Source organism: Capsicum annuum, chromosome 2, assembly GCF_002878395.1.
Source record: "Capsicum annuum cultivar UCD-10X-F1 chromosome 2, UCD10Xv1.1, whole genome shotgun sequence".
In the NCBI taxonomy this organism is placed as follows: Eukaryota; Viridiplantae; Streptophyta; class Magnoliopsida; order Solanales; family Solanaceae; genus Capsicum; species Capsicum annuum.
In genome coordinates, this window is record NC_061112.1 from 146,609,640 (window position 1) to 146,632,432 (window position 22,793).

The 22,793-nt window shown below is 35.0% G+C and overlaps 4 protein-coding genes across 7 annotated transcripts; 1 reads left to right on the top strand and 3 right to left on the bottom strand.

The window, feature by feature from the left end:
• The first annotated feature begins 1,604 nt into the window (after positions 1 to 1,604).
• LOC107860321 (patatin-like protein 3) lies at positions 1,605 to 3,661 on the top strand. Its single transcript, NM_001324789.1, is given in 6 exon segments — positions 1,605 to 1,876; positions 2,082 to 2,263; positions 2,363 to 2,546; positions 2,639 to 2,800; positions 2,894 to 3,196; positions 3,296 to 3,661. Coding segments are annotated over 6 exon segments (1,242 nt in total). The 5' UTR covers positions 1,605 to 1,690; the 3' UTR covers positions 3,521 to 3,661.
• A 211-nt stretch (positions 3,662 to 3,872) lies between these two features.
• On the bottom strand, positions 3,873 to 9,073 carry LOC107860322 (peptidyl-prolyl cis-trans isomerase CYP40). Of its 3 annotated transcripts, none has more exons than XM_016705639.2 (10): positions 8,725 to 9,073; positions 7,277 to 7,777; positions 6,910 to 6,997; positions 6,743 to 6,795; positions 6,166 to 6,270; positions 5,432 to 5,507; positions 4,745 to 4,782; positions 4,539 to 4,603; positions 4,350 to 4,449; positions 3,873 to 4,168 (listed from the first exon to the last, which is right to left on the bottom strand). In XM_016705639.2, exons 1-8 carry the CDS (start codon positions 8,893 to 8,895, stop codon positions 4,550 to 4,552), a joined length of 1,086 nt encoding a protein of 361 aa, XP_016561125.2. In that variant the 5' UTR covers positions 8,896 to 9,073; the 3' UTR covers positions 3,873 to 4,168; positions 4,350 to 4,449; positions 4,539 to 4,549. The 3 variants fall into 3 exon arrangements, with proteins under 3 accessions (XP_016561125.2, XP_016561126.2, XP_016561124.2); XM_016705640.2 differs by having other exon boundaries at positions 4,350 to 4,460; XM_016705638.2 differs by having other exon boundaries at positions 4,350 to 4,410; positions 8,725 to 9,069.
• A 1,187-nt stretch (positions 9,074 to 10,260) lies between these two features.
• LOC107860325 (peroxidase 10) lies at positions 10,261 to 12,033 on the bottom strand. The gene is made up of 4 exons (XM_016705644.2): positions 11,767 to 12,033; positions 11,433 to 11,624; positions 11,123 to 11,288; positions 10,261 to 11,028 (listed from the first exon to the last, which is right to left on the bottom strand). The coding sequence occupies exons 1-4, from the start codon at positions 11,974 to 11,976 to the stop codon at positions 10,619 to 10,621; spliced, it is 978 nt and encodes a 325-aa protein (XP_016561130.1). The 5' UTR covers positions 11,977 to 12,033; the 3' UTR covers positions 10,261 to 10,618.
• A 3,744-nt stretch (positions 12,034 to 15,777) lies between these two features.
• On the bottom strand, positions 15,778 to 21,522 carry LOC107860324 (mitogen-activated protein kinase kinase kinase 5). Of its 2 annotated transcripts, none has more exons than XM_016705641.2 (10): positions 20,609 to 21,522; positions 19,261 to 19,881; positions 19,073 to 19,160; positions 18,530 to 18,592; positions 18,276 to 18,439; positions 18,119 to 18,194; positions 17,810 to 17,869; positions 17,603 to 17,728; positions 16,570 to 16,779; positions 15,778 to 16,477 (listed from the first exon to the last, which is right to left on the bottom strand). In XM_016705641.2, the coding sequence occupies exons 1-10, from the start codon at positions 21,070 to 21,072 to the stop codon at positions 16,406 to 16,408; spliced, it is 1,944 nt and encodes a 647-aa protein (XP_016561127.1). In that variant the 5' UTR covers positions 21,073 to 21,522; the 3' UTR covers positions 15,778 to 16,405. The 2 variants fall into 2 exon arrangements, with proteins under 2 accessions (XP_016561127.1, XP_016561128.1); XM_016705642.2 differs by having other exon boundaries at positions 19,261 to 19,878; positions 20,609 to 21,513.
• Positions 21,523 to 22,793: the final 1,271 nt, after the last annotated feature.

Here is a 22,793-nt window from a genome sequence, read left to right on the forward strand (position 1 = left end):
AAGAAAATTCTTGGGTCTTTCCATATTAAAAGTGGACCATTCTTTCATTTCACATAGAAGTATTTTTTTTTTTTTTTTTTTATAAATAACATAAATATCAATTTTTTCACTTTTTTAATTACTTTACTCTCTCTTTCTATTAATTTACATAATATAGTCGATATATATATAATATTCTGTGTATATGTTAGAATTTTTATAATATATTTAAGAAGTTGAGATTTTTTATAATATTGAAAACATAAGTTATGTATTTGTGTAATTTTTGAAATATTTTTACTCCTTATATAAAAAAAGCGGTCCGATGACTGAAACTACCCTTATGCGCAAAGTTCAAATAAGAATCATACCATAAGAATATAATTTGCCATATATAATTTTACTTTATATCTCTACAAAATGATATTTTCACGCTAATCACATGACCATAACCTTTAGGTCCAGCATAAAAATCAAGTTTGGAGGCGTAGCAACTTGATTGGAAACTTTCTAAGTTCCCATTTTCTTTCTTTGACGCGTGTCGTGGGTTAAAAGTCAGACTATTAGGTTGTTGTACCACGATCCACGATCACAAAAGTTAATAGAGTCGAAACTAACTTGTATTTTAAAAATGCTCATGGGTAATTAACTTATACCAGATTTATTACCATTCCTTACCACGTTATAATATTAAAAAACGTTGAAGGTTCAAAAAGTGAAAAAGATGTAATTAGTGGGATATATATATATATATATATATATAAGTGAACTCCAACTAACTTTCCAAAAGAGATTCGTCCATATCACTACAAATAATACTGTTTGATACTACTGGAATAATATTTTATTAAGTACTACTCCCTCTGTTTCTAAATATCGTATCACATTTTTTATTTGCATGACTCCTTAATTAAATTACTCTTATATACTACCAATCTTTAATTAATAGTACTTCTTTTTTTTTTGCACTATATTAATAATTCTTCAGAATTTTAATTAAAGATAAAAGTAGAAATAAATAATTAATTACATCTTACTTTTTTAAAATGACAAATATTATGAAATATCTATTTTAGTAAGGAGAAGAAGCATTTGAGAATGAAGAGAGTAGTAGTGTTTGGTAGAAATTAACCAAAACAAATGTTAAGCTACGACTTTATAGTGATTAGAGCTTGCTAAATTAGCTTAATTATATGCTTACCACTTAAGACATTTAAGCGACTTCTGTTGTCCTTTGCCTCATGATAAAATCATACCATAAATACACATTACTATAAATAACATACGAGAGCAAATTTTTACGGTCAGAATAATGATATAGAAACCGTATAAGTAAATACCACATATATTTACGAGGATAAAATTACACAGTTGAAATTCTGCAAAATCCAAATACAAGAGGAAAAAAAAAAGCTATAAAGACTCATATTAGTCATTACGATAAAGCCAAAAACGTGTAATAAAATAACATGTGAACTAAAATTCGTCAAAATCCACTCATTCAAAGTCAGGACAAGAGCAAAAAGACTTTGATAAAAGTCATTTAGCAATATTCCAGCAGCCAATATAGGCTAATGTTATAAATACTTGCCTCCTACAAAGAAACGAATCACCAAATTAGCTTTCTTTTAACATATTAACATACGCCATTCTCCCTCTCTTTCAAAAAATCAGATAGATAAATTTTTTTTTGTGTATTGGATAACTCAACATGGGGAGGATGGTTCTTATAGCTGCAGCAATGATTCTGTTTGTGACCCTTCAAGTTTTACAACCTCCATTAATGGTTTCTGCTGCTACCAAAGGAAAGATGGTAACTGTTTTGAGTATCGATGGAGGTGGTATTAGAGGCATTATTCCTGGCACCCTTCTAGCTTTCCTTGAATCCAAACTTCAGGTATCTATGCTAATATACATCATTTGTTTATTTCATGTGACGTTATTTGACTATACACTGAGTACAAGAAAAAGAAAGATGTTTGCCACACACCTAAAGATATACTTGGAACTTGTTATTTTAAGCATACTGTGACATTTCTATACAAAAATATGTCATTCTTTTTTAACAGATCGACTGAAAAAAACTTATATGTATCTGGTAGGAACTTGATGGACCAAATGCAAGAGTTGCAGATTATTTTGATGTAGTAGCAGGAACAAGCACAGGTGGATTAGTAACAACTATGCTTACTGCTCCTAACAAGGATAATCGCCCTTTATATCAAGCAAAAGAAATTTCCAGTTTCTACATGCAGCATGGCCCTCAAATTTTTCCTCAAAGCAGGTTAAAACAGTGAATTAATTAATCTATGAGCTTTTTTTTTTTGTCTTTCTAATTTTATATTTAATACTGAAGGGAAGTGTTTAATTATAAATGATTCAGGCGTAACAGCTTCTTGAGAAGAGTCACAAATTTGTTTGGGGGACCAAAGTATGATGGCAAGTACTTGAGAACAATTATTACTTCAATATTAGGCAATCTTACTATGAAGCAAACGTTGACTAATACAGTCATACCAACTTTTGATATCAAACGCCTTCAACCAATTATCTTCAGTACTGCTGATGTAAACTTCTATAGCAACAACATTCTTTATCTTAATTTATGTTATACATTTTCTTCTGTATAATCTAATTATTCAAATTAATTTGTCTACAGGCAAAAGCAAATATGTCTAAGAATGCTCAATTGTCAGACGTTTGCCTCAGTACCTCGGCCGCACCTACTTATTTCCCAGTGCACTATTTTGAGACTAAGGATGCTCAAGGGAAAACACGTACATTTAATCTGGTCGATGGAGGCGTAGCTGCAAATAATCCAGTGAGTAGACATTCTACTTACATTGTTAGCGCACGAAAGTTAAATTATTTTAGAAGTATCTGTATTGACACGACTTTTTTGAGTCCATCTTAGACCTTAATGGCAATAACACACGTGTCAAAACAAATCATGAGGGGCAACTTTCAGTATGAGGATATGGAGAATGTGGACTGCAAGAAAATGTTGGTTTTGTCATTGGGAACGGGTATAGGCAAGCACGAAGAGAAGTACAACGCTACAGTGGCTTCCAGGTGGGGGATGCTAGGCTGGGTGTTCAACAATGGTGCCACCCCTTTGATAGATATTTTTGGTGATGCTAGTGCTGATATGGTAGATATACATGTTTCCACCATGTTTCAGACCTTTGGCAGTGAGAAGAATTACGTCAGAATTCAGGTAAGAATGACTCGATCAGATAAGTTCATTAATATACATAATAACAACATTCCCATATACCCAGTGAAGTAACCTAGCTATTTTTGTTTGATTGTACAGGACGACAATTTGGTCGGGGAGGCTGCATCTATGGATATTGCAACCAGAGAAAACATGGAGACACTTGTACAAATTGGTAATGGTCTATTGAAGAAGCCAATTTCAAGGGTCAACTTAGAAACAGGGCGATACGAACCAGTTGTTGGGGAAGGCACCAACGAAGCTGCTATGGTCCGTTTTGCCCAGTTGCTTTCAGAGGAAAGGAAGCTCCGAATAGCCAACTAACAAGTGCACTTCACAGATCACCCTAACTGGTGATATACTACAAGAATTTATCACACAATTTTTTGGATGATTAGAAGATTAATTTTCATTCTTTGACTTTCAATAGTAAAATAAACATCCCCACGAGGAAAATAAAATTTATGTACTTCTTTTTGTTTCCATAAGTTCCTATGGATTGTTGCTTCATTAAGGTGTCATAATATACTCAATCTGCTCTGGCACGCACATAACACGAGCCTAGAGCACCAGGCAGCGCTTTTAAGAGTAAGATGACAATTGCTGCATAACCTCAAGGAAGAACAGACAAATGCACAACGGATATATTCCTAGTAAATCCATAGGAAGATAAAAATGAATCCAGGAAACTCTTTGTACTAGATATATTGCACATCAAGAGGTTCAAAATATTCAAGTTAAGGGCAGCCAAACATCCATATCACTGTATTAAATGGAAAGATACTTTTTTCCTGCACTAAATCCCCTTTCCTTTCTGTACAAAATACGTTGAGGTATATTAAGTGCTATATATTTTGTATTCAACAGAAGAATTCCCGAAATCAGCTCAAACTTCGATTCAGCGCAGTTAGTCTTCCACTCTGTAGGGAGTTGAGAATAAACCCTTAGTTTTTGTACTCCGAGAAACAAATCCTGCAAGGACTCAAAAATTAGAAAGAAACAACAAGATCAATGAGATTGAAGGATATACAAAAAATTTATCTACCAAAGTGTCTATTACTCCTATAAGATAAGAAATGACAGACTGGTGTGATAGGCTAAATAGAGAGAGAAGATATGATAGGCTTGCATGTAGCACATCGGAGCGACATACCTGATTCTAGCTGTTTTTGAGGCCCGGAAGTTAAACTGCACCACTATACGTCTATTGTGAACTGTTCCAAAAGATTCAACTAACAAGTATTACTAGCAGCCTGCATTTGAGCTATCTCGGAGAATCATAAATTTGGATGATCATAGAAAATGATTGCAGGTTGACGTTTGAGGAAAGAATTGAGCATACCAATGGAAATTTTACTGAAACATTTTAGCATAACCCTTCTTCTCCTGCTCTAGTTTATAAGCAATCTGTCATAATTGTTAACAAATTAGAAAACATGCATTTTTTGAGAGAGAAAAATTAGAAAACTTGTATTATGTTCATATACTTGAAATTGCAAAAGGAAGTGAAGATGTTGGATCAAATATTTTGATCTGATAATGACTAACCTTCTTCGTTGCAACAGCCAACTCCTTCTTTATCCCCCCTGGAAGTAAAATGTAAGAAATAAGGATGACACTTTCACAGGGCTGATATTCAAGGACGTATAACAAGATTAGAGGTGAATGATATTTATTTCATCTATTCGTACAAAATATAACCAGTCAAATGGAGTTTAATGTGAAAACTTTTTATGAGGGTAGGAAGTTTGGGTTGGTGTGAAGCGTACGGCACTTTACATGATCTGAAATTCCAGTGGAAACTCTATGCGTATCTCTGAGGCTTTTGTATAATCAGATTAGGCAAAACATAATGAACACACTTTTTCAACTGCTACTTCTCCTTTTATGGATTAAAAATTCCATTGCCGCATGTAAAGGACTTTTATATGCAAGTTACTAAGCCTGAGATTCACAGCTAAAGACTGCAACCTTGTTTCGCTCCAAGAGAATCATATAATACAACTTAGAGTACACAGGTAGCCGGGAAATAATACAACAACAACAAACCAAGTGTATTCCCACAAAGTGGGGTCTGGGGAGGGTAAAATGTACGCAGTCCATACCGCTACCTCCGAAGAAGTAGAGAGGCAGCACATGCATTAATCAACGCAGCAACATATACTCTTTATACTTCAAAAGTTTGCGAGAAGTCCTTCCCATAAAATGTCAAAAGATGAAATTATACGCACTAACCATTGTTTGGCTCTAACTGCAAGGCCTTCTTAAAACTTTCAGCTGCTGCATCTATAGCGTTCATTGCCATATATGCCTGAAATAGAGAAAATGATGTTTCAAAGTTTTCGATAGGTATAATACCCTGCAGAGTGAAGTATGAAGACATTAAGGTACAAATGAATCAGTAATCCTACACCATCAACTAAATATTTTAGAACTGTGGTGTGCAGCCGGCTTGTGCGCCCTCGATTAAATCAAAAGGTACCTGTTACTTCCCACCAGTGCAGGTACCGGGTAACTCTGTCCACCAATGCTTGGACGAATGGGAAGAAGTCGCCTAGTGTTTTTGCCTCAGGTAGGATTTAAAGAATATAAGAGATATATTGCTATGACCTAACGTTTCTCCGGAATATAATAGTACAAAGGGCTGTTCACTATTCACTAGGAAGACCCCACTATTCACTAGGAAGAAATAGAAGGTTGGTAAACAATCTCAATGCAAAAGAAATAGAAATTTGTTTAGCTCTATGGATGATGAAGATTGGAAGGTTGTACGTTATTCCTTACATTAAGACCTCTAAGTCCAAGAATACTGAGGAGAATGATGTTACAGGCGCTTTTTAGCACAATACTGCTGTTGTGCAGTAGATCATGTTATACGCTATTCACTGTTCTATGTCTCACAAATCAAGTCAGGCTTTCGTTCAGGAAATCTAGCCACTTGAACTATCTTTTATAGGTGACACACCAACCTGGCCTTGACGGTAAAAAGCTTTGACGTTGTCTTCTCCTTCATAAATTGCTTCATTAGCATCCAACAATGCTCCAGTTAGATCTCCTAACTTCAGTTTACAGGCCTGAACAAGAATGTGAATGTGATTTTGCAGAGCAAGAGAAAAGGATATGTTACATGATCCAGAACCAAGAACAAAGTCTAAATATTTATATGCAATTAGTCTGAAATCCACGGTAAATGGAAAATCAAGAGGTTAAAAAGGCCTTAGTGCTTAAAACGAACAATGTAGAAGTCCAAGGCATCTCGTAGTGAAAAAAAAAAGTTTTGAGTATTCTTCAATGTATATAGACATTGATGGCCAAAATGTACAGACTAAAACAAAGTTGTTATTTACTTAAATAGAAGTAACATTAACAAAGCTGATTTCTTCAGGAAAGCTACATACTCAGGATATGCTCTCACCATAAAGCTCACAAAAGGGACTAGTTCTTATTTTATGTAACTGAAATTCCTACTAAGGCCTACACAATTCCGACAGCAAGAAAACCATTACGTGACACCAACGGATTGCAAGAGAATTTAGGAGAACTTACAGAACTATTTGCAAGTATCTGGGACTTTGTCTTCCTCAAATACTCGCTTTTTACTGTATAAGGAGGCAAATAATTCCTTCAGACAGATATCCTAGTTATGAGAAGCTCTAAATGGTAGAATCAAAGCAAATCAGATAGTTATTTATAGCTGCAATTAGAAAGTTCACCTTCATCAATGTCTTCCTTATCCCAGCATAAGTCAGTATAACGAACAGCCTTCCGGTACTTTTTGATAGCCATCTTATAGTCTTCCTTCTGTTGATGACAAATACAAAGGTAACATGCAATCTCATTTTGAAATAGACAAAATGAGCATCTAAGTCTACGCCCTTGGAAAAAAATTATACAAATTACATTGAAATTGCTCTTTCTCTCTCTCTCTCTCTCTCACTTGTTTTGTCTATTTAGTTATAATTTGCAGTAGATCTTATTCCGTGTTAAGAACACGCTACTTTTGGAGACATATCTGTATGAACTTATACAACAACACAAGGTATACTTGAAACGAACAGGAAATATCCATTAATCTAGTACCTTGTAATGTTCATTGCCAAAGGCTTTGATACGGTCAACAGCATTTGTCCACCAAGCAACTTCATCTGGTTTCACGTCCAGATCTATTGGCCAATCAGGGTAAGTGTCACCATCTTTAAAGAAGTTAATTGTCCCATCATCTGCCCCCTCTGGAATTTCTCCACAGTCCTCTATTATCACAGGAAGATCAGGAAAACCATTTTCACTAGTTTTAACATGTTCAATTACACGAATCAACCCCAAACCCTTGATTACTCGTCCAAATACAACATTCTTTCCATCTAGAATATGTGCTTGAGAAACAGTGACAAAAAATTGAGACCCGTTTGTGTTTGGACCAGAATTAGCCATAGAAACCATCCCTTTTCTTTCATGTTTGAGTTTAAAATTTTCATCGTCAAATGTCAAGCCATAAATTGATTCACCGCCAGTGCCATTTCCAGCAGAAATATCCCCACCTTGCAACATAAAGCCTCTGACAACATTATGAAAACAAGAACCCTGCATAAGAAGCAAACAATATTACAATGGATGGAACAAAAAGCTAAAGGCAAAGGTTAAAATGGAAAATCACATTCAGAGAATTAATTTATTTGGGTCACTGGAAAAAAAAAATAGATTTAAATAGGATAGAGCATGAAGAAACAGAGCCAGTTGCTCTAGAAGTTCAAATAATTCCAGAACATCCACTCAAAATTCATGCCGGGTTGGAACTGTTTAGAGTAATTCTCAGCAATCAGTCCTCATTCTCCCCTAGGATATCATCACTTGAACTAAGAGTGTTCGACAATTCCAGAATATCATGTCGTATAACCAAAAACTGATGGACAATAATCCATTTCTCACCCAAAGAGAGAATAACTTCCATTTGTGCAACCAGACTTACTTTCCTCCTCTTCATATATGTATATTTATATTTGCTGGTGGTTGATAATCTTGATTAACAGTCCATGAAGTTGTGAGAATAGCCCCATTCTCCTTATTCTTTCCCTAATCTTAATAGTAAACTTATTAATACTAATTCCTTGTACAACTGTAAAACAACGCAGATAAGCAAAAGAGTTCCACCCCTACTGGCACAAGAATATCAGAGTTTATGACAGATTCATAAGCACCGAACACTGACCAACATCAACTCGTACAAAAATTCACATACAGCACGCTGACTCATCAACATATACCGCCATAAAAATAGATTACAAATACGAAACTGAAAGAATGAGAACATACAAAAACTAAAATACACACAACAACAACAACAACAACTGCTACAAGTGCACAAATAAGCCTCAAATTCCAAACATTCATCTATTTAGCCCTTTTCATTCAAAAACTCAATTAGCCATGTGTATAGAGACGGAAAACAAACCACCAAATGAGTAACATTAGTGTTTAAACAGGGGCGACTCAATAGAATGGACAGGAAAACGGTAAAACAGAATAAAAACCTTGAAATGGAGCGGAACACCGGTGTTCGGGCCAATGCCTTTCTCACCAGTACAAAGAGCCCTGAAATTTTCAGCAGTTTTAGGTACAACATCTTTGTAAAGCTCAATCACCATTCTTCCTTCAAGTTCACCACCAATACTAATGTCCAAAAAGCACCTGAGATTCACCATTTTTACTTAAAATGCTTCAATGGAAAAACCTTTTGAAGAAGGAGAGGGGTTTATGGTATAGTACTAGTAGGCAGTAGACAGCATGCGCTTTTCCTGCTACTGTCAAATACCTGTGGACTAATGGGGAAACTGTTTGGATCATTTTGGAATGTTATTTGTGGGCCATTTTGTCAAGCCCATGGGCCCACTATAACCTACAAAGCCCAGTTTGGCTGTATAGTGACAGCTGTAATATTTGTCAGTATAATAGCGCCAAATGCATGTCTGCTTTTTGTTGTATTCTGTAGCTACATAAAATTTTTGGCATCCTATGCCAAAAATGATTTGTTGAAATGAATTGTTTGGAAATTTTTATTTGGTTGTAATAATGTTAAAAAAAAAATTAATTTGAAAATTATGAAAAAGATTTCATTTTTTTTCGCTGAAAAAAAAAAAAAGAAACATGAATAAACTCAAAAAGAATTTGGAAATTAGGACCGTTGGCCATTAAAATTATTCACTTTTTGCGGAATATATTTTCTATTTTATTTAAATAATAACTTATAATTCCAACTCTGTCTTCATAATTTTAAATAAAATATTTTCTTCTTTCCTTTGTAAAAAAAAATATAGTTTAACACACAATTTTATCTTTTAAAATTTCAAATAAAATGAAAATATTTGATTTCTATGATCAAGCGCCTAATCATCTTCTAAAAATTTTCAAAAGTGTAAATGATGTAAGGTCGTTCAATTCAAAGTTGATTAAATCTTGTAATTTCATCCTTCATAGTAATAATTTTTAAAATTACATATAAATATTTTTGAGACAAATATTTTTACTTATTACGAAACATTAAAAAATAAGTAATAAACTTATTTGTGTTTCAAACATTTTCTAGGACAACGATAGAAATAACACTTAATAAGGAATGTTATCTGACAGTACATGACAAAATATTAGTATGAGAATAAATATTAATTTGGAACATAAATAGAAGTTTTAACCATCACAATCTTTAATTCAAAGAACTAACATCTTTTGTGTAAAATTCGATGTACACCATTAAGGAATGAACTCAAGTAAGGTGCCATTATTATTTGTAATGATCATTTTAGGCTGAATTTTTTGTCATTAATGCTCTTATTACACTCTTAAACTTCGAAGGATCAGAATCAATTATGTAATATTTATATCTACAATTCAAATATCATATACGTTATTAGTCCGATTCTTTATAGGAACTATCCGTAATAACAAACATGTAAAACGATGTATAATGGATTTACTTATCATAAAGAGATTCATTGTTCCTGACGTAATTGCTATTGATACTTTGTCCATGTATTCTGTAACTATTTTGGTCAAAGACAATGAACAGTATGTGCTGCAATCCTTGTATCTGCTTAGTTTATTTTCATGTCATGTATAATGTAGGTTGCCTCTACATACATTGCACATTTTCCCAAATTCCAGGTTTCCAACTCGATCAATTTTGTATTGTTTAGGTAATATATTAGACAGACTTTATGGAAGCCATAACTAACTTATTTACTACTATTAGACAAGAAGAAACTTTGCTTTGTTTATCAATGTCATATAAACTTAGTTCATATTAAACAGTGGAAATGTGACAATGAAGTACTTTCAACTAGATCCAAGATGATTTCTTATACAACATCAAACATACATCGATAATATGTTACTTGCTAGCAAAGCTAATGATTTCACTATCCGAAAATTCTAATTCACCACCCTACAGTTCTTTCTGATCTCTCCATCTTTTCCTGTTAACACACCGATATTGGTCAGCTTTACCATTGATGCCGCGAACTCCTTGGAGAAAAGATACGGATACTTGCTATAGTTTGACACCAGTGCAGTAGTCGTATTGTCATTCATTAGAGCTTGGTCGGATTCAAGAAGCCCGGAATTGTTCAGTAAGTTCTTGAAGTATACGTTGTCAAACTTGTTGGTTGTGACTGGATCCAGAGGGGCCAAGTTGGAATCTGAATCATTCTGATTGGGGCAGACGCTCCGCAAACTGCCTAGCAATGATGAGTCCAGTGTTGGATCAGGATTGCCTGATCCATCGAAATCAAACAACCTTCGCTTGAACGTGGAACATTGAGCAAATCCAATTGTGTGGGCACCTGGATCAAATGTGTGATGATCAACTTTGTAAAGGACTAATCTTGGTAATGATAACCAATTCCTTGGATGATCAAAGTTTAACTTATTTTTTACCTGAAAGCACCACAACATCTTTTATGTCAAGACCCTTAGATACAAATTTTGCAGTAATGTTTGCTAAGGGCTCGAAAGGTGATGGAATCTGATCATTAGCTGCGCTCTGACTTGCAGCAAGACTATCTCGACGTCCCAAGGAGACTGGCCAATAGGGTCCTCTAGTCTAAAAAACATTTGTATAAATCAATTACAAGTTAAGTCAATTACGTTGTAGTATCAAACAATTTGATAGCGTAGATGCTTAGGCAAAGTATATTATATAGATCAGGAACCAGAAAGCCCTTTGACAAGAAAAAAAGAATCTTACAAGATAAATAGCTTCTCTAGCTGCTAGAGTCAATATATCAGCACATGAAACAGTAGATGGGCAAGCTTTCTCCACATTATCCTTTATTGCATCAATGACTTCATATCCTCTAGCTGAATTTCGATTAGGAATTGCGTTCTTCTCTCCTGTGAACGTACTAGTATCATCAAGCAGCACTGATCCATCACATCCCTACACAACATAAACAAACAGGAACTTATTAGATTAACCAGCATTAACTCGATGTTCTTAATATGTTGTTACGTTTATAATAGCTTTAACTTTTTGAATGCATAAGAATATTGGGTTATAACAAGATTTTTCATGTGTATACATTGACAAAACAGTCATGGAAGTGAAGGCGCAAAAGAGAAGCAGGCATTCTGGTGTCGTTGGAAATAGCAGACCAGACGCCATTTCTAACGATTTTTGTGAGGTTGGGACAAGTGTAATCGTAGTATTTGTAATCAAGTTGGCTACACACAAAGGTACTGAGAAACAAGAAGCAAAGCAAAGGGTTAGTTAAAATCATATGGCTTTTCATGTTCACGATTGCAGATGAGGTAAACACTACTCTTTTCACTATAACATCAGGAGAAAGTGGTAGGTGCTATTTATAAGCAAACAGAAACTCATGCTCAGCACAGAGTAGAGAGTGGAAGGGCCACTAAGAACTAAAATGTCTCTGTCAGTTAAGTTTGGTACAAATCCTTGATTCTTTACAAAAATAAAGTAGTTCATGTGAGTGCAGGATGATACATCACAGGTTGAAGTAATTACTTGGGTCTAACTCAACCCCAAAAGCTGGCTCAAGTGCGGAGGATTGCCCATATCCATATAAATCGATAGACTTGAACCTTGTTCCTTTGTAAGGTGATCAATTCAACTCGCCCTCTATTTCGTTGTTTTGACAACATTAAATAAGAAAACTCAAAGCTCTGTCTTTCTTGTTCATGGTTTTATTATCTTTATCTCTTCCTTAATTGTTGTTTTTTCAATTAAATTTAATCTTTTTCAAAGTGAAGGATAAAAAGCATCAGAAGGAGTATCATTCCATGCTCAGGGGTTTTGATTAAGTTCATTCTAGTATTGACTTGGTATAAACACTATCAACTCTAAGTACCAGAATGCAATCTTTGTAACAAGTGAGGACACCTTGTAAAATGTTTGGCTTGGAAAGGAAAAAAAGTAAAGATGATGGAAGAACCCAAAATGGAAAAATTGTCAAACGTGCAAATTGCAATACTGTAGTATAGTATAGTAAAACATTTGTGCACATTAAAGAAACTCATAGTGTACAGCAGCCTTGCACTACACCTAGTCACTAGCTAGTGGGAACTATATATGAGGAATGACGAATGACAGCAATAAGGAGGTGTTAGTGCCCAAATTGAACAATCGAATTGTATAAAACTGATATTTCTCTAGCTAGACTTCTGTCCAGATTCAATTGGTATCACCCTTTTTAACTCTTAACTTGGATAATTTATGCATATGTTGGACTTGCATGACATGTCTATCACTATTTGAAATAACTAGTATATTGTGTACTAGTGGTAGTAAGAAGGAAGAAAGAGTGCTGCGTTGCTGTCATATACAACATAAAAGAAAAAAGGCAAGTTGATTATTCAGATTCATAAAACCTTATGGTCGTCGAGCATTGTAACTAAGGTTCAGAATTTGAAGCTTATGAATTCTAAATTCTTATTTTTTAAAAGTTACTGAGTTCTAAATTAATAATTTATACATATTCGTCAATTGATTTTTAAAATAATTGTAGAGTTTGAAGCAAAGCTACCGAATTTAGCTGAATCCATAACCGATACTTAGTCTCTACCTGATTGAAACTATTACAAGTCTAAATACAACAGAATAAATACAGATATTGAATATTACCATAGACAAACTCGGTTAATTTGGGATTGAGATGTAATTAATTAATTGATTGATTTATCCTCGACAAGCTATAACTTGACTGCACTTGGATAAAGCTAAGAGTATATTTTTTATTTTTATTTTTTTTAAAAAAAAAGAGAACACACTTTTTTTCAAATAGTGCAGTTCTAGTCATCTTCTGTGAACAATGAATTTGGTCCCGGCTGTGACAATCCAATGAACAATATGTGCGGTAAAATTTATCGTCTATGCTACTGATAACAATTAATTAAATTATAATTGTTGTCTCTTATCCTTTTTTAAGGAGATTAAAATGGAGCATTTATCCATATCCTCTTCATTTGCAAGTCAACTATAACCTGATCATAGTCCACAGCTAATCCCAGAAACCAAATACATTGCTGTGTATTGGTGTGCCGGTAGACTATTAGACACGTGCTTTCATACACCTTTTATATAAAAATGTGATAAATGTTCTATGTGGTCGATGATTAGGATATTTGGAATGGAGTGTTTTACTCCTTTACTGGATCTGCTGCGCGTTAAGCGGCTTTTCTGGTAGGCTACCACTACTTTAAAAGTTCAATTACTACCAACACCGCCATAAAATAAATAAAGGTGTATCTACTGAAAGAGATGAAATTTTACTTGAAAGGAGATTTAACCTCCTTCGTTTCGGTCTTTTAAACCAATTAATCGAGTCAACAAATTTTGATATAAGGAGTAAATCTTGAAGATACGGATTCACAAGATCAAGCAAGTGGTCTATATGGCTCCACAAACAGTGGGAGGGAACCCACTTTAGGCCAGAAAGCCAATGGATGTACATATGAACATCACTAACACAGAATTCTTGAACTCTCTGATTTTCCCCTGATCAATTATTTATCAATCCAGTCTCTCTCAACTGAAACTTTTAATCACACTACTGTTAAAAGAACCAACACCTACTTGAATATCAAAATTGGTTATACATGATAGTACTCCGAGATAGTAGAAATGTCTGCATACACTCTATACGACTCCACTTTGTAGGACTATAATAACTATGCTGTATGTTACTATATGTTATGGACCATAGGAATATAATTAGCTGGAAGAAGACAACGACCATCTCATATTCTCATTAGTACTTTAATTACAATATAAGACGGATAAATAACTCTAATCTAAATTGACTAATGCAGTGCAAAATCATGCTAAGCAAAAGTGAAAGAACATAATAATTAGTTCATCTAACAAGTTCCCTACTCCAGAGTACTTAGAATAAAGTGTATCCCTAAGAACACCAGAAATCATAGCAGCACAAGTACTCCAACAAGCTATCCATACAGTCGTAAAAGCAAGAACAACTGCACAAACATGTACAACAAAAACAACAAAAATATTATAATAAAAAACAACAAGTAAATTTACGCTAACAGAAATAGTTGTACTTAACTAAAAAGAGAAAACAACAAGGGGAAAATTGAGGAGAAAAAAAAATTACCACTGGTCAACTATTTTGTCTTGATCATCTTCAATTGGGGGGTAGTTTTTGGTGGAGATGTCCATGGACTCTACCTGTGGTGGATCCATCCCTGTGCGATGAAGATTTTGTTTATGGAAATTTTAGATATTGAAAGGAGATGAACTGGCAAAAGGAAAGAGGCACGTGATTGCACTATGATTGGGGGATGTTTGTTTGGTTGGATGAGGGGAAAATCCATATATTTGGAAAGAAAATCATAGTATTTAAATTTTATGTATTTATTCTACAGCCTACACCTACCTACTTTATTACTCCGTCCCTTTAAAAACGAATGATTTTTTTCTTTTTTAGCAACTTTTTAATTTTAACTTTTCATGTGACATGTTTAAAACCATAAGATTGAAGGACATTTAACGTCACAAGAGTCAAAAATCTTCTTTATTTTCTTAAAATTCAAATCAAATCAAATTAGGTCATTTTTTTTTAAACGGAGGGAGTAGTAAATTGTACTTTATCTTTTTTAAAAAAAAAAATCTTTTACATTGACGTTTCTACCTTTTCTGTTGACCACACTTTCCATCTCAGCTTTAAGCAAGGTTCTAGTAAGTGGCACAACAGTTTAGCTTATTTTGTGTCATTCTCACTAATGACGATCAATAAGTTGGGCTTATTATTACTACTAGTATTATTTATCATCGCTTGATAAATAAGCTCATTCAACAATTCATTTTCTTTCTCTTTTAGCTGAAAATGTCAAATGTGTGATGCTGTTTAGTTTATCCTCGTACTTCAGTAAGAGATACCATGATACTCCTATAAATTTAACGCACTGAAAAATCTAGTCATTATTACAGACACAAGAGTGGCAGTTGCTTAGTCAAACTAGCTTTAGCTGCCCCAAGTTGCACAATACAACAAAAACACTAGACATGAATCATGATCGTGGAAATTGAAAAAGAAAACAAAATAGATACGAGATTCAATAATGAATTTTGTAATTGTCAAAGAATATCATTTTCTTTTGATTGTTGTTGAATCTCCTGCTTTGGAAAATTACAGAAAACCTACTTCTAAACTCCAAAGTCTGCAGGAAAAAAACTTCCCTAGTTGATAAAACCTATGATCCTCTCGAGGTGTTAGTATTGACAACAAGCAAAAGTGCCTGCAGGCTCCAACTCAGTTTTCACCTTCAAGCTATCTACACAGCGTATATATATAGTAGAGGTCTCCATTGTATTCACAAGTTCAGCTCTTGTTGGAAGAGAAACCAAAAATTGTCTGCTACTTACATCCCAAATCAGTTGACGGTTTTGTAGTTGCACCCGGTATATGCAATGACTTTACATTTGCAATAGTGCTCACAACAATACGCCGAACAGGGTGCATGGGGATTAACTGTGGACATGGCCATAGGAGTTGAACGAGTGAAATGATGGGGCTCCAATATTAAGTTGGAGTTTCAATGATCCACAGCTGGCCTGTCCTAATTGTACAGAAGATTAGATGTCCATGCATGAAGAAATGCCCATCTCATGAATGTGTTCGCGTAAGCGGTCCATCATTTGGAATCATCTAAGTTTCACTTCACTGAAAGTTCTTTTGAGAGCTACCTCTCTAGTGATAAACGCCCTGGGTCAAGATGGTATGTTGTCTGCCTTTTTTGAGAATTCAACTTTTCCTGTTAAAGTTACATTATTGCATTGATAATCACAACTCAAAAGAGAAAATGAAGAAAAGGAGCTGGAGAGGAGAGGAATTGAAGATACTTACTTTGACTCGTAGCCCATCAACTGGTTTGAGGGAAGAAGGTACATCTGGCTGATGAGAGGTTTTCATAAAGCGATGTTCTAATAACATGCTGGCCGAGGGCCTCTCTGCTGGGTTCCTACGGAAACAACAGCGCAAGAAATCTTTCCCTTCAGGTGATAATGTTTCCGGTATTGGAGGTGTATCTTTTAGAACCTTGAACATGGCTGCAGCCTGCAAAAATGAATATGGTTAATGTGGTGCTGCTCTTCATAGACGGTTTGACAAGTTGCTTTACAAATTAAGCCTGCAAAAAGGGGGATAAACTAACATTCCACTGACTCGAGTGTCATAAGATTTTATATCCATTTATATCTTACATTGGTAAGATAACTAAGTGTTGACTTTTGAATGGAGGAAAGAAATACTTGAACTTTATGCATTAGAGCAAAAACACAGGAGAGATGACTAGACAAGTTGTGTGGCTTCGTTGGTTCTATGCAGAGTCAGTAATTTATCTTTGTGCCGATGTACTTATATAATCACTACAGTGCCTTTACTGCAAACTTCAATAATGAAATGAAATAACATACGACAAGAGGGAGTTGTTGGGATGGTAAGCACCCCTCACTTCCAATCCGAAGGTTGTGAGCTCGGGTCATCAAGGGAGAAAAAGGGGTGGGAGCTCCTAGGGAGGGGTAAAAAAAGGAAATGAAATAACATACCGATCCAGCAAAAATATTTGTTTGGCACCAATGAATAGGGAAACTAGTGAAATCAAAAGATCCCCTAGACACAATGCAAAAGATAACAACATCAGTCTTGCTTAGCGCAATTACTACTACAAGAAAACCTCCACTTCACTCTAAGAGGTAGGGTTACAAGAAAAAATTATCCATAAAAAGGGCGAGACTTCTTGTAGACCACATGAATCTAAGGGAGCATGGCAGCATGCAAAAGAAACGCATCTCCATCAAGTAAGATTACATGTGAGCTAAGCATGAGGAAGAAAAAAGATTATGTGTTGAGTTAGGCATGAGCAAATCAAAGTCCTTACTGCTTCATATTCACTCCAAGGTGGTTTGCCATTCAGCATTTCAATTACAGTACAACCCAAACTCCATATGTCAGTAGCAAACGCGATATCAGTGGTAGTATCCGTCTTCATAACTGACTGCAAGAGCTGCCAAGCAACAAAAGGTATAAGCATGACTGCATGAGGTAAGAGAACATAAGAACGAAGTGAATGTTTCAAAGAAAGTACCTCAGGAGCCATCCAGTAAGGACTTCCCTTTAAGGAGAGATTAGCTGCTTGCCCATTGAGCTGCATAGAAAGAGTAAAGGTTCAAGATAAGATATAAGACTAGCAAAAGTCGGCCCACAACAGCCGGTATAAGTTATAAAGATGAAAAAAAATTCTATTCTTGTCATTGATAATGTAGTCAAAGTGAAAGGTTATGCTACACGTACTGGCAGTCTGGCATCCAGGAAAAGGGAATCTCCTAACGACATTTTTACTTCTGTTATTGTAACTAAAATGACTATACCACATATTTTTGAGTTGAGAACTTACATGCTTAGCCATCCCAAAATCTGCAAGCTTTACGACCCCATAAGCATCAACAAGCAAATTAGCCCCTTTTATGTCCCTATACATGTACAAATTTCAAATTTGTTATTCAGAATGTTCAGTATAATCCTCCATCATAAATGAAATCTCAGACTTTTACCTGTGAATGGTTTTTTTGCTATGCAAGTAAGCCAATCCACAAAGAATATGGCGAGTGAAATTCCGTACAATGGATTCTGTAATTGTTTCACAATGGTCATGGATGAATTTATTGAGAGAACCAGGGTGAACATATTCCAGATAAATGTAAAATCGGTCACCAACCTGCACAATCAAAGAAGTAGACTCTCGTTGAGGACAACATGCACTGATAAATCAAGTCCATAACTTAATTGGAGAATAACGACGACTTACTATTTCGCTGCCGTAATATTGGACAATATTTGGGTGCTTGAGATGACTGAGAACATTGATTTCCTATACCAAGATAAAAGTTGGAGACTGTTAGAAGTTGAAACCATTTGACAACAAAGATGTCCTCATGTGCCCCTGATAGAGTTTTGGTGATTGCTAATTTTTAAGTGTATTCACATTCAACATTTCATACTCAATATGCTTGGTACTGCTGCTTTAAATGGTCAATATGATCCAGTTCATCAATCAAGATGCAAATTTAATCCTCCGTCTGTCCCATCTTACGTGGCATGTTTCGTTTTTCGAGATTCAAATAATGTAAACTTAGAATAAAGTTTTAAAATATATGTTCTTTGTCATATTGACATGAGCAAGAAATGCAACTTGTAAAATTTTTCATATAATTTTTGAATATCTAAATTTTATAAAACAAAAAAATATCTAGATTTTCAGTAAGTGCTATTGACTATGAACAATCAAAATCAAGACACAAAGTATAAGTGTTGAAGGACTAAGAAACAAAGAGAATGAGGGAAATATTACCTGCTGTAATTGCCTTATGCTCTCAGCAGATTTTGGGTCATCCGGTAATAATTCAACTTCTTTCATCGCACATAAAGCTCCAGTTTCTCTGATTAAAATTAAAAACAATGGGCTACATTAGAAACTTAACGGTGTATGCAAGAGGAGAAACATATTCATATGCAATAAGATCTATTTGGAAACTATACCTGTTTGATGCAACATATACACTTCCAAATGTCCCACGCCCAATAAGCTTCCCCTTTTGCCATTGGCCTTTGATTGGTGTCAGCTCTGCATTAGAGGACACCGATGGAATCGAAGTAGGTTGTGAAGAAGTGGCACCTAAAGGAGGAAGTGGTAGCGGATAGACATTGCCCTGAGAACTATTCTCACGGCGTGCTGCTGAGTTCTCATTTGGTAATAAGGGATGCAAAGGTGATGAAGGTCCGCTTGCAACCTTTCTACTCCTCTGTGGGCTTACTCTTGGACTTTGATGAGGAGAATTCTCAACACTAAAAGCATTTTTCTCCGGGAGTACACGGTAATAGAAACCTGGATACTGAGGGGTGTCGGATGGAGGCATCTCGGGTGCAGAATAAACTTGAAAAGCACCAGGGAATGCCATGTAATTAGAACTTAAATGATCTCTATCTTTTAGTGGGCTGAGTCCAGGGCTTGCATAAGGAGTTGCAGGAGCACTAATAGGTGCACTGATCCTGATTTCAGAGACTCTGTCACCAACATGCAGCTTCTGAGGTGTCTTCCTAGACAACCGACTTCCCAAGTGCTCTTTTTTCTTCTTTTGAGCATCTTGGCCTGATAATCTGCTGAAACAGGAAAAGAGAAGAACACAAATACAGGGTCAGTATAATCCGAAGATTACACGAGCTTCCTAGCTGAATGAGAAATACCATGCTGAGAGAAAATAGGAACATCCTTTCAAGTTTACTATGAACCTCCATCATATTTTTTATGGCGAATGAGTCAACAGTAGCCCATTTTGCTGAGTCGAACCCCCAATCTCATCATTAGAGGTCGAAGGTACTTTCATTTCAGCACTGGTTTCTTTTCCTTTTATTGGAAGAACTAAGATCTATCCATCAACCAGACAATCTTCTCCAATTCATGAGTTAATATCATTGAATTTCAACTATCTCCTCCAAATGTGGAAAACTAATAACCCAAAACTCGCTGTGTTGCTCGGACTCTACAAAATGTCACTAGGTGCGGGTAGGATCCTCCCGAAAAAGTGCATTTTTGAAGGATCCAACACAAGTACGGAAACATTTTTGGAGAGTCCGACCAATAAAAACTGTGGTAGAGCCTACAATAAAAGGCTAAATTTTACAAGAAAAACTAAACATTAATGTTGACTGAGTTGATTTTTCTGAAAAAGAAACCCAAACATTCAATTCAGAATCCACAACTAAAACAAAATAAATTGGAAACAAATAACTATTCATCTAATCGTATATGAAATGTTAATGAGAGGTGACAGATATCTGATGGAATTAGTGGAGGTGCGCAAGAAAATTCATAAAGGAGATTACATACCTCCCATGAGACGCTACACCATCCTTACGGGTATCAACATCGGAAGAACCCTCTCCAGTTTTATGATGGGAATGCGCGTCTGAGGGCGACGGCAATGGCACATTAGGTTCATTCGAACCCGCATTGGATTCATGGCGGAGCAGAAGACGCAGTTCCGGCAAAGGCAAAGGTTGCGGAGGCGGACGATCAGAGGAGGAGGAGGAACATTTAGATTGCAAATTATCATTGGAACAGTTAGAACGCCAGTCATCAGCGTCATTTTCCGTCAGATTTTGAAGCTTTTTAGCGCGAGCATGATGACACCTACGAGAGAAGAAAAAAGCCGATTTGATTGAATAACGAATGCCTCCACTGGAGGCAATAAGACTATCGTCAGAGTGTACTTTGGAGCAAGATGACGAGGACGATGAAGAAGAGGAGGACGAACCGGAGGAAGATGAAAATGTGCTCTGCCACCAACGCATTGTCTCTATTACTGTGGCGGAGCCAGGATCTTTTGTTACAAAAATAAATCAAGGTGATTCAACATATATTATACACACGCATGCATGCATGAAATATATATATATACGGTGTAATTTTTTCGATAAAACGATTCAAATGAACACCCTTACGGTACCCTGGCTCCGCCCCCTGTTGTAATTATGGTTACAAAATGCATGATATATTTAAGGCATGTACATAAGATAGGATAAGGAGCATAGTGGTGGTGGGGGGGGGGGGGGGGGGGGGGCACGGAAACCGAGGGACGTCGGAGAAAGGGGAACTCGCCGGCGTCGGGTTGATCGGCGTCGGAGGGTTCCCGGAAAAAGTTCGAAAAGGGAAGGAAGTAAAAGAGAGTTATAAGGAAAAATGATAGGAAAAAAACAAGAAAAATATCTCCATCGTGAGGTCAAAATGAACTCTACCCTCTTCCTCCTTTTATTCTTCATCTAGTACATTTCTTTTATACCAATTTGTTATTAAAAATTATTTTAATATTAAAATAAATATTTTAACATTAATAAAAAATATTTCCTCCATTTTAAAAAGAATTATCTAATTTTTTTTAATCCGTTTCTCTTTTTAGTCCGTTTCAGCAAGAAAGATTCTTTTTTTTTTGTAATACTTTCATTTCAACTTTCCTCGTGACATGTTTAGGACGAATTACTCTTTTTAATCCGTTTCAACAAGAAAGATTTTTTTTTTTTTGTAATACTTTAATTTTAATTTTTCTCGTGACATATTTAGGATCATAAGATTAAAAAATATTTTGATATATTTGACATAATTTTAATTTAAGATCAAAAATATTTTTTATTATTTTAAACTTTATACCAAATTAAAGTAGGTTATTTTTTAAAAACCGAGGGAGTACAAAATTAGTACGTGCTACTCCACCTTTTTTCCAATTTTCTTTTACGGTGATAAGACCCAAAAAAAAAAAAATTAGACCCACCTGTCTTCAAGTTGTTGAATAATTTGGTCTTGCCTTTTTCTTTAGAGTTCAGACTTTAGATTTTGGTTAGTGAAAATCGAATATTTAAAACTTACATTTACTTTTTTATAATATAGTTTATATTTCTTAATTTTGAAAAATTGATAAAATTATTAAGTTGATAATTTAATCAAAATTTAGCTTTAAAAAATAATATCGCAAAATATATAATTTCATAATATCGTAGATTAGACCTTATATATGATCTACTATATATTCTTTTTCAAATACTTTTCATTTTATTTGAATTTTTAAAAGTTGGAATTGAAGATAGTGTATAATTGGATTCAATTTTTTGAGAAACAAAAAAAAAAAAGCCTCACATCATTAATGGCAATAATGTGAAACACTTACTCCCTCCGTTTCAAAATAATTGACCCTTTTTTACTTGACACTTTTCTTAAGAAAACATTTATTAGGAATTTATTTTACCAAATTAGCTTTATTAATTATGCTTTGAAAATATAAATTTGAGTAAACATACTTTGTTTAGTCATTTAATATTGAGGGAGTATATATTAAAAGATTTCTCACTGAAAAAGGAACAACCAAAATGAAGAGATAACGCACTATCACTACTACATTGAAAAATAACAACCAAGAAGAAGAGAGAATGTGGTTCTCATTTCTGAAAAAGACCAATCAAGAAAAAGAAAGAACAACGTGTCTCCCATTTTTTTCTGCATTAGTGTTAAGAACGTGTTATCC

Bases quoted from the DNA above. Each gene is read 5' to 3' on its own strand.
- LOC107860322 (XM_016705639.2), bottom strand. From the start codon at position 8,895: ATGGTGAATCTCAGGTGCTTTTTGGACATTAGTATTGGTGGTGAACTT. The intron at 6,998-7,276 runs GTACTAGATTAA...TGTCATCAACAG, and splicing joins TTGGCAATGAACATTACAAG to AAGGAAGACTATAAGATGGC. The intron at 6,271-6,742 runs GTAAGTTCTCCT...ATTCTTGTTCAG, and splicing joins AGATACTTGCAAATAGTTCT to GCCTGTAAACTGAAGTTAGG.
- LOC107860325 (XM_016705644.2), bottom strand. From the start codon at position 11,976: ATGAAAAGCCATATGATTTTAACTAACCCTTTGCTTTGCTTCTTGTTT. The intron at 11,625-11,766 runs GTATACACATGA...TATGTTGTGTAG, and splicing joins TCCATGACTGTTTTGTCAAT to GGATGTGATGGATCAGTGCT. The intron at 11,029-11,122 runs GTAAAAAATAAG...CATTTGATCCAG, and splicing joins AGATGTTGTGGTGCTTTCAG to GTGCCCACACAATTGGATTT.
- LOC107860324 (XM_016705641.2), bottom strand. From the start codon at position 21,072: ATGCGTTGGTGGCAGAGCACATTTTCATCTTCCTCCGGTTCGTCCTCC. The intron at 16,780-17,602 runs GTAAGGACTTTG...TCATTTTTGCAG, and splicing joins CTTGGAGTGAATATGAAGCA to GCTGCAGCCATGTTCAAGGT. The intron at 16,478-16,569 runs GTAAGTATCTTC...TAACTTTAACAG, and splicing joins TTGATGGGCTACGAGTCAAA to GAAAAGTTGAATTCTCAAAA.